Genomic DNA, 14,771 nt, shown 5'->3' on the forward strand with positions numbered 1-14,771 from the left:
TTCCCCTGGAGATTTTAACCCTCATAGTTGTTCACACTGAGCCTCTAGCAATTCATCAATTACAGTTCAGGTTTCTTATGGAAGTTTGCTGTGTGAGTGTTTCTGCTCTGATTACTCGTGATTCTCCGTATTCACCTTCTGTCTCTCCAGTTTGGGGGCAGCTGTTTGACCTGTGACTTAACTTCTCTTACAGATCTAAGAAAAGTTGTTGATTTTTCAGTTTGTTTAGCTTTTTACTTGCTCTTAAGATTGAGTGACAGATTTTTTTTTGCATTTTTTTATTGTGATAAAATGTATTAATACAAAACATTTATCATTTAAGTGTACAGTTCTGTGGCATTAGATACATTCACACTGTGCAATTAGGACTCTTAAAAGGAAAAAGTCACATACTGTTAGAAGGGTCATACAAGGCTTTATAGAAAGGATTTTTAAGATGAGCTTCTATATATCAATTAAAAGAACATTTCAGTAGAAACATGGGCGTATGGTATGATAATTACCAGAAGACAAATGCAAATAAGTGCTGAACACAGGAAAAAAAAAATCAACCTCTCCAATAATCAGAAAAATTGAAGTTAATCATCATTAACTGTTGGGGGAGTAGCTACCAAATTTGATGAAAACTCAAAAATTCATAATAATTCAGAAATTGAGAACAGCGGCTGGGCGTGGTGGCTCACACCTGTAATTCTAGCACTTTGGGAGGCTGAGGCGGGCAGATCACGTGAGCTCAGAAGTTCGAGACCAGCCTGGCCAACATGGCGAAACCCCATCTCTACTAAAAATAGAAAAATTAGCTGGGCCTGGTGGTGGGCGCTTGTAATCCCAGCTACTCGGGAGGCTGAGGCAGGAGAATCGCTTGAACCCATGAGGTGGAGGTTGCAGTCAGCCGAGATCACGCCACTGCACTCCAGCCTGGGCCACAGAGCAAGACTCTATCTCAAAAAAAAAAAAAGAAAAAGAAAAAAGAAAGAAAAAGAAAATGGTAAGGATATAGAAAACTAGTGTTTCTAGGTCCGTTAAGGGGAGGGTAAACTGGTGAAGCCTGTTTTGGAAGGCAGTTTGGCCACTTCTAATAGAATTGATAAATGTACATACTCTTTGATCCAGCATGTCAACTTTAGGGATCTTTCCGTAAAAATACTTGCATATGTGCATAAAATAGTATGTCCAAGTATGCAACAATTTTTGTGAAACAACCTAAAATAGCTATTAGTAAGGAGACTTTGCATAACTGGTTACCTAAAAGGAAACAGATGTGGAGGGGAGAGAGTTTGGCTTTTTCATTTTATACCTGTATGCAGAAAAGAGTAACATAGCAGGCCTAAGACTACTATCCTTAGAAAGGCCTGCTTACAATGTTATCCCTTGGCTGGTGTCTGGGAACTTAGACTTTTGGGAGAATTTCCATTATCCCCTGATAAGAGTGGTTCACTGTGCCCAAACTGTACAAACAATGTGGTTTATGGGCTGGGCCCAGTGGCTCAATCGTGTAATCTCAGTGCTTTGGGAGGCCGAGGCAGGAGGATTCCTTGAGGCCAGCTTGGGCCACATAGTAAGACCTCATCTCTACAAAACATTTTTAAAAATTAGCCAGATGTCATGGTGTGCACCTGTGTAGTCTTAGCTACTTTGGGAAGCTGAGGCAGGAAGATAACTTGAGTCCAGTAGTTCAAAGTTGCAGTGAGCCTTAATCATGCCACTGCACTCCAGCATGGGTAGCAGAACAAGACTCTCTCTCTGAAAAACAAAAATAAAAAATAATATGGTTTATGTTGAACATCTACTTTTTTTCTGGGAGTCTGGAATTTTGGTATATTCTTAGGCAGAGTGCCTGTGTAACCAGCCTCCAATAAAAGCCTTGGGCACTTTATTTCTAATGCGCTTCCCTTGTGGACAACGTTTCACACATGTTGTCACAACTTATTTCTGCAGGAATTAGAGGATCGTGTGTAATTTCATTAGAAGAGGATTTTTGAAAGCTTGTGCCTAGTTTCTTCTGGACTTTGCCTCTTGTGCCTTTTTCTTTGCTGCTTTTACTTTGTATCCTTTAGCTGTGATAAATTATAGCTCTGAGTATGGTTATATTCAGTGATATGTTGGATCAGTTGATATGCTGAGTTTTTTACATGTGTGTATTATCTGACCCCTTTATTGTGCACATTTTCCCTTGATGGTAAAACAGTGAAAGCTTTCCTTGGTAACATTGTAGGTGATATAATAAAAAAGTGAATCAAAAAGTGAGTGTCTTTAGGTATGTTATTTAGGACAAGGAGATACTACTTTAGGTAAATTATTTTAAATTACACTTCCAGTTTTTATTACCTTCATATGTCAATAGGATGCTAAACCACAGATGTTAAATTTCAAATAGCATTTTAAGTTTTGCTCTCTAGTTTTATAAATTATATTACATAAACTTACTGAACTGAATGTGAAAATAGGGTGCCAATTCACTGACTATGTGATGTTCTGAATGGGTTATCAATGTCTATTATGTCTAGCAGACTTGCCCTGCTTCGTTGAATGTGTATTTGGAGGACACTAGGCTCTGTGGGGGAGGAAAAAGAAATAGGTTATTATCTGTGAGGCAGTGAATTATAATCTTGGGTGATGGCGGCATTGGTAGTGATGGGATAAAATGTGTAAACATGATGGATATAAAAGGCAAGAATGACAAGTACTATATCACTAGGACATGTTTTTGGAATATATGCCTCATTAGAGCAGGGATTTTGTCCTATTCATCTCTTATCACTAGCACCTAAAACAGTCCCTGGGCATAGGATAGGTTAGGTGGAGTTAATGTGAAGCCAGTCGTCATCATAAAAGTGATAATTGAGTTTGAAGAGGAAGTTCTTTTTATTATAAATCTCTGAATCCAGTATGTCAGCAAACTTAAAAATATTTTTTGGGAATATCGTAACAGTTAATTCGTGAATAGGTCAGAACTTTCTAATGTTGTATGAATATTATGTGACCTGGTAATCTGAGATACTTCAATGGCGCTTGCCTGCAACCAGCTGTTCTTTTTGATACTGGATAGGACATTTAATTCTGTACAAACAACTACTAAGGGTTTCTTTCCCTTAAAAATTTTTTTTAATTGTGGTAAAATACATGTAACATGAAAACCTATCATCTAAGCCATTTTTAAATGTACAGTTCAATAGCGTTAAGTACGTTCACATTGTTGTATAACCAATCTCTAGAACTCTTCTCATCTTAGAAAGCTAAAACTCTGTTCCCATTAAACCACCCTCTTTATTCCAAACTCATTCTCCTCCTTCCTCCAACCTCTAGCACCATTCTATTACACTTTCTGTCTGTATGGATTTGACAATTCTAGGTGCCTCATATAATTAGGATTATAAAATATTGTCTTTTTGTGACTGGTGTATTTCAGTTAGCATAATGTCCTCAGGGTTCATCCATGTTGTAGTATGTGTCAAAATCTTCCTTTTTAAAGGGTTGAAAAATACTGCATTGTATGTATATACTACATTTTGTTTATCTATTTGCGCATAGCATGACACTTAGGTTGCTTCCACCTTTTGGCTATTGTGAATGCTCCTGCTGTGAACATGGTTGTACAAATATCTGTTCGAGACCCTGCTTTCCGTTCTTTGGGGTATATACCCAAAAGTGGAATTGCTGAATGATATGATAATTCTACTTTTACTTTTTGAGGAACCACCGTACTGTTTCTTATAGTAACTGTATCATTTTACATTTCACAACAGAGCACAAGGGTTCCAGTTTCTCCATATCCTTGCCAATACCTGTTACTCTGGCTTGTTTTGTTTTGTTTTTTGTTTTTTGTTTTTTATAGAGTTGAGGTTTTGCTGTGTTGCCCAGACTGGTCTTGAACTCCTCAAGTGGCACAAGCGATCCTCCTGCCTTGGCCTCCCAAAGTGCTTGGGTTATAGTTATGAGCCACTGTGCCCAGCCTATTTTGGTTTTTTGATAGTAGCCATCACAATGGTTCGAGTGGATTGCTAAGTCATACAGGGATGTAAAATTGTGTCTGTTGAATCATCCATATGAAATACTTCATAGGAATTGAAGCTATTAAGATTTTGATGCCTGTTGGAGATTATTGGTGACTTGCTAAAAGTAATTTTAGTAGGGTAATAAAGGGAAAAATGAAATTTTCAGAGGGTGTAGGAGTTAGTGGTTCACCAGGAAGTGTAGTTTCTCTTTAGAAAGTTTGGTCAGCTGACCACAGCACTGTGGCAGTCTCCAGCCTTGCAAAAATAACTTTTTTCCATATAGTGGTCAATAAGTATTGAGGTCTCTTAAACTACACAAGTGACTCTTCCTGTGCTATATTTGTTTTTGCAGAGAGAAGTGTGAATTCTGAATCTCTGCTACTAATTTGGGAGTCTTTGTTTTATTTTTGTAATCGGAGGTAAAGAGAATTGATGTAATTGTGGCTTAATATGTTAATACTAGAACTTAATATTCTCAATTTTACTGTATGTTTTTAATTAATTAATTAATTAATTTAATTTTATTTATTTATTTATTTTTGAGACAGAGTCTTGCTCTGTCGCCCAGGCTGGAATGCAGTGGCACGATCTCGGCTCACTGCAAGCTCCGCCTCCTGGGTTCATGCCATTCTCCTGCCTCAGCCTCCCAAGTAGCTGGGACTACAAGTGCCCATCACCACGCCTGGCTAATTTTTGTATTTTTAGTAGAGACGGGGTTTCACCGTGTTAGCCAGGATGGTCTCGGTCTCCTGACCTCATGATCTGCCCGCCTCGGCCTACCAAAGTGTATTTATTTATTTTTTGAGACAGAGTCTCACTCTGTTGCCCAGGCTGGAGTGCAGTGGTGCAATCTCGGCTCACTGCCTCCTGGGTTCAAGCGATTCTCCTGCCCCAGCCTCCCGAGTAGCTGGCATTACAGGCGCATGCCACCACGCCCAGCTAATTTTTGTATTTTTAGTAGAGATGGGGTTTCACCACCTTGGCCAAGCTGGTCTCAAACTCCCGACCTCAGGTGATCCACCCACCTCGGCCCCAAAGTGCTGGGATTACAGGAGTGAGCCACTGCTTCCGGCCTGCTGTATGTTTTTATTATATACTATGAGATAATGAGATTAGTGATGGATTGCTTTGTAATACTTTGGGAGTCTGGGTTTGGCAGAGTGTGCCCCTATGAAGACTAAGTGGGACTATAGTGATTGTGTTTTCTTAAATCAGAATCAGGATGCATAACCAGATGAAGGAAGACATAGTCGGGAGCCATAGTTTTAATATCTAGATTTTGGAATTTTAGGGTAATTTACTATAGGGACAAAGTATTTGAAATTGGGATTGGCGGAACATCAGTGGAACCAGCGATTGCTAAGTTAAATATATAGAGGGACATTAGATAATGGATGATGAGGAAATGGGTAAAAGAAAGTGAGGGCCTTGTGAGTTGAAACAAAAATAATCAAACCTGGAACACTTTCCATTTATTGTATTAGATATCTTCATTTCAATAAAATTAATGTATATGACAAAATTTTATTGTCCTCCTAGTTCAAGTGGGATTCTACTTTTATTTCCATAAAAATATACTTTCAGGATAGGGAAAGGGTAAACTTGCATTATAAGTTTGTATTTTCTCACGAAGGGACAGGAGAGAAGAAAAAAATCATTTGCTTATTGTCTAGGCTATGCAAAAAAAAAAAAAAGAACAGCCTTGTTTTTTTATTACATTTTTTCATTTAGTTTATGATTTGCCATATTTATTATTTTAAAACATGAAGTCTGTAGTACAAGGTTTTATTTAAAAACATTCTCAAAATCAAGGACTATTGCTACACACATTCAGGGAAGATTATCTAGCAATATTGGAGAGATCTCCTTCGCTAGTAATTGATGAAACCTAGGAATTGAACCCCAGCTTCTCTGACTTAAAGCTGCCCTATTGTGAAGTAGAAATGAAGTGTAAGCAATATATTCTTAAGTATACTGGTCAATTCTGATTTACATAGAAGACCTAACAGTTTATTTACTCCCTACTATTTGTTATGGGATTATGCTGATAGTAGCTATTACTAATAGAAGATACGGTCTAAATCAGGGAATTCGTGTTCTATCAGGGATGGCATATGTGCATATCTAAATAATTACTGTACACTGGGATGGATATGTTCTAGATAAGAGGTGTATATAAAGTAGATAGAGATGAGGAAGTGGGTGATGGGCCTGTATGCCAGTACTACTATCAGGAAAAATTTCATGAAGATGATTTCTGTATTGGGCTAGTAAAAAGCAGGGAGTTTCTTGGCAGACAATTAGGGGAATAAGTGAAGCATAGATTTTGACATGAGCAAAGCACAGAATCATTTTATTACTCCAAGACTCATAAGACTGGCCCTGTTTACTTCAAAGTTACTTTCTTTATTATCAATCCTGAGTTGGCTTCAAATGAGGAGGCATAGCCATGCATTTCTGAAAAAAAAGGGAGAGAATTAGTCTGTTATGCAGCAGTGGGTAAACAGTGAGCAAAGATAGGAAGATGAATTTTGATAGGCAGAGTTGCATATTTTGCAACTAAAGGTAGACATTGCAGTTGTATAGTTGAAAGACCCTTTGGTTATTTTAGCTGCTTATAACCATTATCGTTAGTGATGTGCATTTTTTCTTTTTTTTTGAGATGGAGCTCTGTCGCCCAGGCTGGAGTGCAGTGGTGTGATCTTGGCTCACTGCAACCTCAGCCTCCTGAGTAGCTGGGACTACGGGCACACGCCACGAGTCTTGGCTAATTTTTGTATTTTTTGGTAGAGATTGGGTTTCACCATGTTGGCCAGGCTGGTCTTGAGCTCCTGACCTCAAGTGATCTGCCCACCTCGGCCTCCTAAAGTGCTGGGATTACAGGCACAAGCCACCGTGCCCAGCCCATATACATATTTTTATGTAAGTATGTTTGTAAAGTTAGAGATAAAATAGTGATAATACAGTGTTACTTTGAGATAGTATAGTGTTACTTTGGCTGGTACTCTAATTTTACTGTATGCTGCTATTAATTTATATTTGGGGTTTTAAGAAATTTTGGTTTGGTTTTCATGCAGTTTGTAGGGTTAAATTAATACTATTAAGATGGTGTGGTTTTTCTTACTGAGGACAGTTAAAATTTTCAAATATAAAGCCAGATGAATTTATTTATTTAACAATGGTTATTGAATGTGAACTATGTCCCAAACCTGCTACCTTTTAAAATTCAGATGAATTCTCCAGTAATTGCCTCAGAAATTTTCCGGAGCAATTAGGTAAAAGGAGTATGATTTTATGGGTTAGGTAGCCTTAATATTTTGCCACAGTATAACTCTTAAGCTTAAAGTAATTTCCATTTTTATTTACTATACAAAGTATAGTTTTAATATTTGTATATTCTTACATGCATATTTACTAAAAGTTGTGCCTTATGAAACTCATACTGTGTTTTGTTGTTGTTTTTTGTTGTCATGTTTTTTTTTTTTTTTTTTTTTTGAGATGGAGTCTCGCTCTGTCGCCAGGCTGGAGTGCAGTGGCACGATCTCAGCTCACTGCAACCTCCGCCTTCCTGGTTTAAGTGATTCTCCTACCTCAGCCTTCCCAGTAGCTTGGATTACAGGCATGCGCCACCATGCCCAGCTAATTTTTGTATTTTTAGTAGAGATGGGGTTTCACCATGTTGGCCAGGATGGTCTCGATCTCCTGACTTCGTGATCTACCAGCCTCGGCCTCCCAAAGTGCTGGGATTAGAGGCATGAGCCACCGCACCCAGCTGAAACTCGTACTGTGTTTTAAGTGTTATAACATTGAGGAATTTGAGGCAGTGGTGTGTGGTCTAATAACAGAGCATGAGAGAGCTTCAGCTTTGATACTTAATTTCTATATATCCCATCTTATTCCAAAAGGAATTTCAGTTAGCTTAATTTCCATTTTAGTGCTGTTTCTTTTTGTGTTAATTTATTGTTTTCTTAATTGTGCTGATTTAAAATCCAGCCAACAAATTAATTTAACGCTTGTCTGTCTAAATGTATTTTCACTTCAAAGTCTGTTCAGTGAATATGAAGACAATTAGCTATATTTTTGCTAACAAGATTTGCTGATGGGGAGAAGAGCGAGATAAAGGAACAAATCAAGGATGAGTGTTAGGTTTTTGGCTTGAACTACTGTTGAATGGTGGTGCTATTTGGGTATGTTTGTGATGCCCATTACACATCCAGTGGACAGGCCAATAGACAGCTCTTTGACTCTGGAGAGATTTAACAAACTTTAAACATTCTCAGGAGCTTAGATGAACAATGAACTGTTCCACTCTTTTAAGAACTTGAATCTTGACACACAAATGGGTATCTTAAAGTCACATTGCATGTGATTTTGGAGGCTTTTGAGAATCCATTTATTGATTTAGGATTAGGGGAATACAAATTTAGTGTTTTAGGAAATAAACTGTTTAAAGCAAAGTGAATATTAAACTCGAATTTTGTTTGCATCAAAAATTTTAAGTATTAAAAATGTTTCTCTGACTTATCTGAGAAGGCTCAGTAAATAATTCTTCAGTTTGTAATGAGAGTTTTGCTTTGCATTAGCTATTGGTCTATAAAGTCCAGTAAGATAGTCTAATCTCTGCCTTCAGTTTTATAGATTAGTGGACGAGACAGACAAGTACTGAAATACTTACGAAATACTTTTCACAAGTGGCAATAGAACAATGTGTTATGGACTCATTGCAGAAGGCTGAGGAGCAGGTTCAAGAAAGCCTTCAAAAAGGAAATAACACTTTAGCCAGAGCCCTGCTCACCAGTAAGAGGAAAAATTGTGCAACTTTGATATTTAAGAAATGGAGGGTTACTGCTAGTCGTAGTGGTGGTGACTAATTCTATATGACTGAAGCATCAAACTCTAATAAGAGCATTATAAAAAGAGGCTAGAAAATTGGACAGGCAACATTCAACATATCTTATAATTAAAGATTCGGTAGTTTATGTTAGAGGTGGTAGACACATAGGAGAGTTTTTAAATGTGGGAGTAAAATGGTCAGACTTGACTTTTTAGAACAGTAATAAAGGAGTGCAGTTATTTTTGGAATTCATTTATGTGACTTTTTAAAGACTTCTGGGGTAGGCTGGTGCAGTGGCTTATGGCTGTAATCCCATCACTTTGGGAGGCTAAGGTGGGCAGATGGCTTCAGTCCAGGAGTTCGAGACCAGCCTGGACAACGTGGCGAAACCCCATCTCTACAAAAAATACAATTAGCCAGGCATGGCGGTGCGTGCCTATAGTCCCAGCTACTCGCTAAGGGATGCTGAGGTGGGAGAATCACCTGAGCCCAGGAGTTTAAGACTGCAGTGAGCTGTGATTGCACCACTGCATTCCAGCCTGGGCAACAGAGTGAGTCCCTGTCTCAATAAAGATCTTTAGGGTAGACTTAATTGCAAATGCTTTCTTAAAGGATTTGTTTGTTTTCTTAGCTTTTTTTTAAAAAAGTCACACGATAAAGGGTGTGGTGGGTACCTATAACTTAATACGGACATCATTTAGCTATATTTTTGCCCAGTTAATACAGTAAATGATTAAAAATTCTTTCTTGCTTTAGGATTATATGAAATAATTAAATTATATAATAAATGAATTATTTTATTAATGTTTAGTGCTATTCTCATACAGTCTATGAATAAGGTTTCTTAGTATATTATGTTTCTCAATAATACAGAATTTTTTTGTTTCTTTCTTAGTAATAGCTTCATCAGAGACAATAAAATAGTGGTCGGGAAGTTAAAATGAAATTATATGTGTAGATACTTTCTGTTTCATAGAGTTTAAATGAACTTTGGTGCTACTTCTATTCAGGAACTATTTAGACATTAATGTTGATGTGTTAAAAAAAAAAAAATCTGCTCTAGGCCAAATCAGATCTTAATCTGGTGGTAATTTTGTACCCACAGAGTTTATTGTTTAACAGGGCAAATTAGATGTATTCTCTTTATATATTTATCATAAGAGTAAGAAATGTAAGTGTTCTAAAAGTACATATAAAGGTAAAACAATTCAGAGGGGAAGATTATGTCTGGAGGAAGGGCATCAGAAACTCTGTAGGAGCTAGGGCTTAAAATTAAAAGATAAGTAAGCTTTGGAGGTGTGCAAGTGGGGAGACCACCAACAAGCAAAGAAAAAGCATACACAAAGACACAGAAAAATGATTATCATGGGATTTTTTTTAAAGTAGAATCTTAGCAACTTTTAAAAAGACAAATTATCAGGCAATTACCACCTCAGACCTACTGAATCAGAAACTATTGGGATGAGGCCCAGCAATGTGGCCCTCCAGGTGATTCTGAAGCACACTCAAATTTGACAAACTGCTTTGCAATTTCAGGCAGATAAATTGACCTGGAATATGCAACTCTTTCTGATCTTTGATCTAGGAAAGGTTTTAAAGAAATAAATCTGAAGTAACAACATTTAAAGAGTTCCAGTAATTAGTTCAATAATAATAGTTAACATTTATTGAGCCATTTTATGTACTAGACCTTTTGCTGAGTAAAGGTTATTATCTCAGTTTTATAGATGAGACACAGAGAGGTTAAATATGTTAATTGTCACACAGCTAAGAAAGTACCAGATCCAGAATTTTAATTTATGTAGCTTACTATAAAGCTGACATTTTTCGGTGGGAAATAAGTTCCAACTTGTAGATACCTTTTTAAAGTACAAAACAAAGTTTTTACTTGTTTTATGGACCACTTTTGTATCTCTGATGGGCATGAAAATTGCTAAGAACACTATTGTAGATTTTTATTTTAATAGAGCATTCTCCATTTTAAACTTTAATATAGAAAGCATTTTAAGAAATGGCGTGCTAGGCTTTAAGAAAACTGGATAAATGAAAATCCAAACTTAAATAAGATAAATATTTGGACGCAAAAGTTCTCAAGGTTCATTATGAGAAATGTAAAGTCATTTCACATAAAAGCTTTGTTTTGCACATTTCTCAATAACGTAATTTGTCATGTAAAAGAAGAAAAGTCTGGAGTGGGCCAGGCATGGTGGCTTACACTTGTATTCCCCAGCACTTTGGAATGTTGAGGCAGGAGGATTGCTGGAGCCCAGGAGTTCGAGACCAGCCTCCGCAACATACATGGGGAGACCCCAGCCCTACAAAAAATAGTAATAATAATTAGCTGGGCATGGTGACATGAGCCTGTGGTTCCAGCCACTTTGGAGGCTGAGGCAGGAGGATCATTTGAACATGGGAGTTTGAAGCTATGGTGAGCCATGATCATGCCACTGCATTCCAGTTTAGACAACAGAGTGAGACTCCGTCTGTGAATGAGTGAATGAATGAATGAAAAAGAAAAAGCTTAGAGTGATTGTACCAGGCATTTGTGAGGTACATTCACATTTTATAATTAAACTCAACCACTCTTTGTACTTAAATTTTTTCTCACTGACATTGACCTAAGATATATTCCTTTCCCCTCTGTGTTTCTGCAACTATTTAAGTTGATATCCTTCTCTAAGTCAGATTCAAATATAATATTTTGAAATGCACTGATACTATAAGTATCTAAAAATACATCTTTTCAGATGCTTAATCTTTGAGCAGAGAAAATACAAACATTCTAATTAAATGTGCAAGATGTGTATATAAGTAACCATGAGGATCTTTGTTAATATGGAGTAACGACATCATAAACAATCTTTTCTACTGTCCTTTTTTATTTACGTTCAATTTTTTGAACAGGCAATACAGTCATACAATCCAAAAGATATGAAAAGACATAATAGTAATGTCTCATTCTCATCCGTTTCCCTTAGGTACCCATTTCCCTTCCCCACAGACACACACTTTGTTAGTAGTTTTTCTTCCAGAGATGATATATGCATATGTACAAGCAAATGCAAATGTTTTTATTTCTTTTTAACACCAGTAGTAATATATTACATATATACATACTGCACTGTGTATATAATGTACACTATTATGTTTCCTGCTTTTTACATTTATACTTAATATGTATTTTTCAGATACTGTCATCTTACTATATATAAAAAGCTAACTCATTTGTTTTTCAGCTCTCTCATATTTGATGGTATGAATAAAACAAATTTAGCCAGTTTTGTATTAAGAGGTTTCTTTGATTGTAGTTTTTTGCTGTTACTAACAATGCTGCAGTGGTTGGGCGCGTGGCTCACACCTGTAATCTCAGCACTTTGGAAGGCTGAGGCGGGTGGATCACCTAAGTCAGGAGTTCAAGACCAGCCTGGATAACATAGTGAAATGCTGTCTCTACTAAAAATACGAAAATTAGCTGGACCTGGTGGCACGCATCTGTAATTCCAGCTACTCAGGAGGCTGAGGCACAAGAATTGCTTGAACCTGGGAAGCCGAGGTTGCAGTGGGCCGAGATCGCACCACTCCAGCCTGGGCAACAGAGTGAGATCCTGTCTCAAAACAAACAAACAAACAAACAAAGTGCTGTGGTATGTAACTTTGAATATAAATCATTTCATGTGTGTCCCATTTTTATCTGGAGGACAAAGTTGTAGAAGTACAATTCAGAGACAGGGTCTTGCATTGTTAAGCAGGCTGGTCTTGAACTCCTGGCTTCAAGCAGTCCTCCCAAAGTGCTAGGATTACAAGTGTGAGCCACCATGCTCGGCCCCCACTTGCTTTTGAATACAGTTTTTCCTCTGACACATGTATATATTTGGAGAACTCTATTACCACAGGAAATCACAAGAAATAGCATCATAAATGTGGGGAATTTTACTTTGACATTGTGCCAGTGCAGAATAAGATTCTAGTAAATCTTTATCATAAAGAAAAAAATGTATTCCTGTTGTAGGTCTCTAGTACTGTGATGATAAAATTTAGTCGTTTTTCAAAGAAAAAGAAAGGTTTATAGGCAGTTTTAGTTCCTTAAATATCAGTATCACAAGTAGCAAAAATAATGAGAAAGTTAAATTTTATCAGATTTATTTTTCATTTTATTTGTATTTAATAATTTGTTGAATGGTAAAACCAGAATGCTTTCAATATGTCTTGAGGCCTGAAAGAAAGTTCCTTTGAAATTAAATTTCAGCAATGTAGTTGTGTAGAATTTGAACAATTCACAATACTGACTTTCAGTGCTTCTGAAAGCAGGAAGTGTATTACTGACACGCAGAAATATTCCAGCCCAAAGAACATCCCTACTGCCATATGTGGTAAGAATTTGTCACTAACCCACAAACTAGTTCTGTAATGCAGTGAATAAGCAGAATTGGTCTTTGTTGGACATTTCCAATTCAATATGAAAGAACTTTGTTTTGCAGTGTCTTGTAAGTAATTATTAGCTTATGCCTTGGGAGAAAGCCTGGCACATCATGGGTGCGTGCTCATGGTTTATTGAGAGAAGAAAATTCTTTTAGGCATGTTTTTAAAACTTGGTTATTGTGACCCTTAGTTAAAACACTGAAATTACTCGAATATGTTAAAGACTAAGTTAAATATTCTGACTCAGCTTATTAATGATATCTTTAAATTATATTACTTTTATTCTGTTTTCCCTCTTTGCTGCTCATGTGAAATAAATATGAATCTTATGTTTGCACTTATGCTATAAAAGAAATTATCCTTGGGGTTAATTATTAAGGGATGGGGAAATTAAGAGCTAAGAGACAGGAAAATGAGTTGTGAGGAATTGGGGTCACCAGATTTCATTAAAAATTTGAAAATATCACTGTTTCTCTAAACTTTAATTTTTATTTGTTGTATTTTAAGCGGTTAAGAAGATTGTCTACCAAATATAGAACAGAAAAGATATATCCCACAGCCACTGGAGAAAAAGAAGAAAATGTTAAAAAGAACAGATACAAGGACATACTGCCATGTAAGTTGGAAATGCCCTTGATAAAATACATAGAAATGCTAATTAGCCTTTTGTAACCTAACTAGTTTTATTCTTCCTGAGTTTCACTGTTAAGGAAGTAGTAATTAACCTATCTTTCAAAGTACATGAAAAGATAATAATTCATAATTGTGCTTTTTGTTTTTCCTTCTGATCCTAATTTTTGTTTAATTTTTTTCCTTTAAGTATCACAGTTGCTCTAATACTAAATTACTTTTAAATACTGTAAATCCAAGTGAAAATATCTTCTGTCAACTCTCTGTTCAAAGATGTTATTTCATTAAAATAATAGACAACTGAATACATTTTATAAAATGCTAACAATGTTGATTTTTCATGTATCTATACATAAGAACCTTAATTGATTAATTATGCATGAGAAAATGAAGCATAGGATGACTCAAACATCTGTGTGTCTACTATTCTCAGCAGTCTGAATATGTGCCTCTAAGTATATGTCTTAGACTGATTGCATTACATTCTAATGATATTTTATTTATTTATTTATTTGTTTGTTTGTTTAGAGGTGGGGGTTCTCACTGTGTTCCCCAGGGTGGTCTCAAACTCCTGAGCTCATACGATCCTCCCACCTCAGCCTCCCCAAGTGTTGCAATTACAGGTGTGAGCCACTGTGCCCTGTCTGTATTCTTAAATAGCACAGTTTTCTGGCAAGATAACTTTAACTCTGAAAGTATACTTAAGGTGTGCCATCACTTTATCCAGTAAAAGCTATACGTCATACTTGCTATCTTTTAAAGCTGCCGTCGTTTTTCTTTCTTCATAAGTATTTTGAAATATCTACATTCCATCACATCATTTCCTCAATTCTTATTCAGTCTTAAAGGTTGTTCTCTCTAAAATGCCTTTAAAGTTCTTGGTGCCTTTTTTT

The 14,771-nt window shown here is 36.5% G+C and overlaps 1 protein-coding gene across 1 annotated transcript in view; it reads left to right on the forward strand.

Moving 5' to 3' along the window:
- PTPN12 (protein tyrosine phosphatase non-receptor type 12) overlaps window positions 1–14,771 on the forward strand; it is a 102,865-nt gene that overhangs the window by 20,031 nt on the left and 68,063 nt on the right. Inside the window, exon 2 of the mRNA XM_003805268.5 lies at window positions 13,756–13,864. Within this exon, the coding sequence (XP_003805316.1) occupies window positions 13,756–13,864 (109 nt within the window). The remainder of the gene's footprint in view (window positions 1–13,755; window positions 13,865–14,771) is intronic.

The sequence above is a fragment of the Pan paniscus genome, chromosome 6 (genome assembly GCF_029289425.2).
Source record: "Pan paniscus chromosome 6, NHGRI_mPanPan1-v2.0_pri, whole genome shotgun sequence".
Classification (NCBI taxonomy): domain Eukaryota; kingdom Metazoa; phylum Chordata; class Mammalia; order Primates; family Hominidae; genus Pan; species Pan paniscus.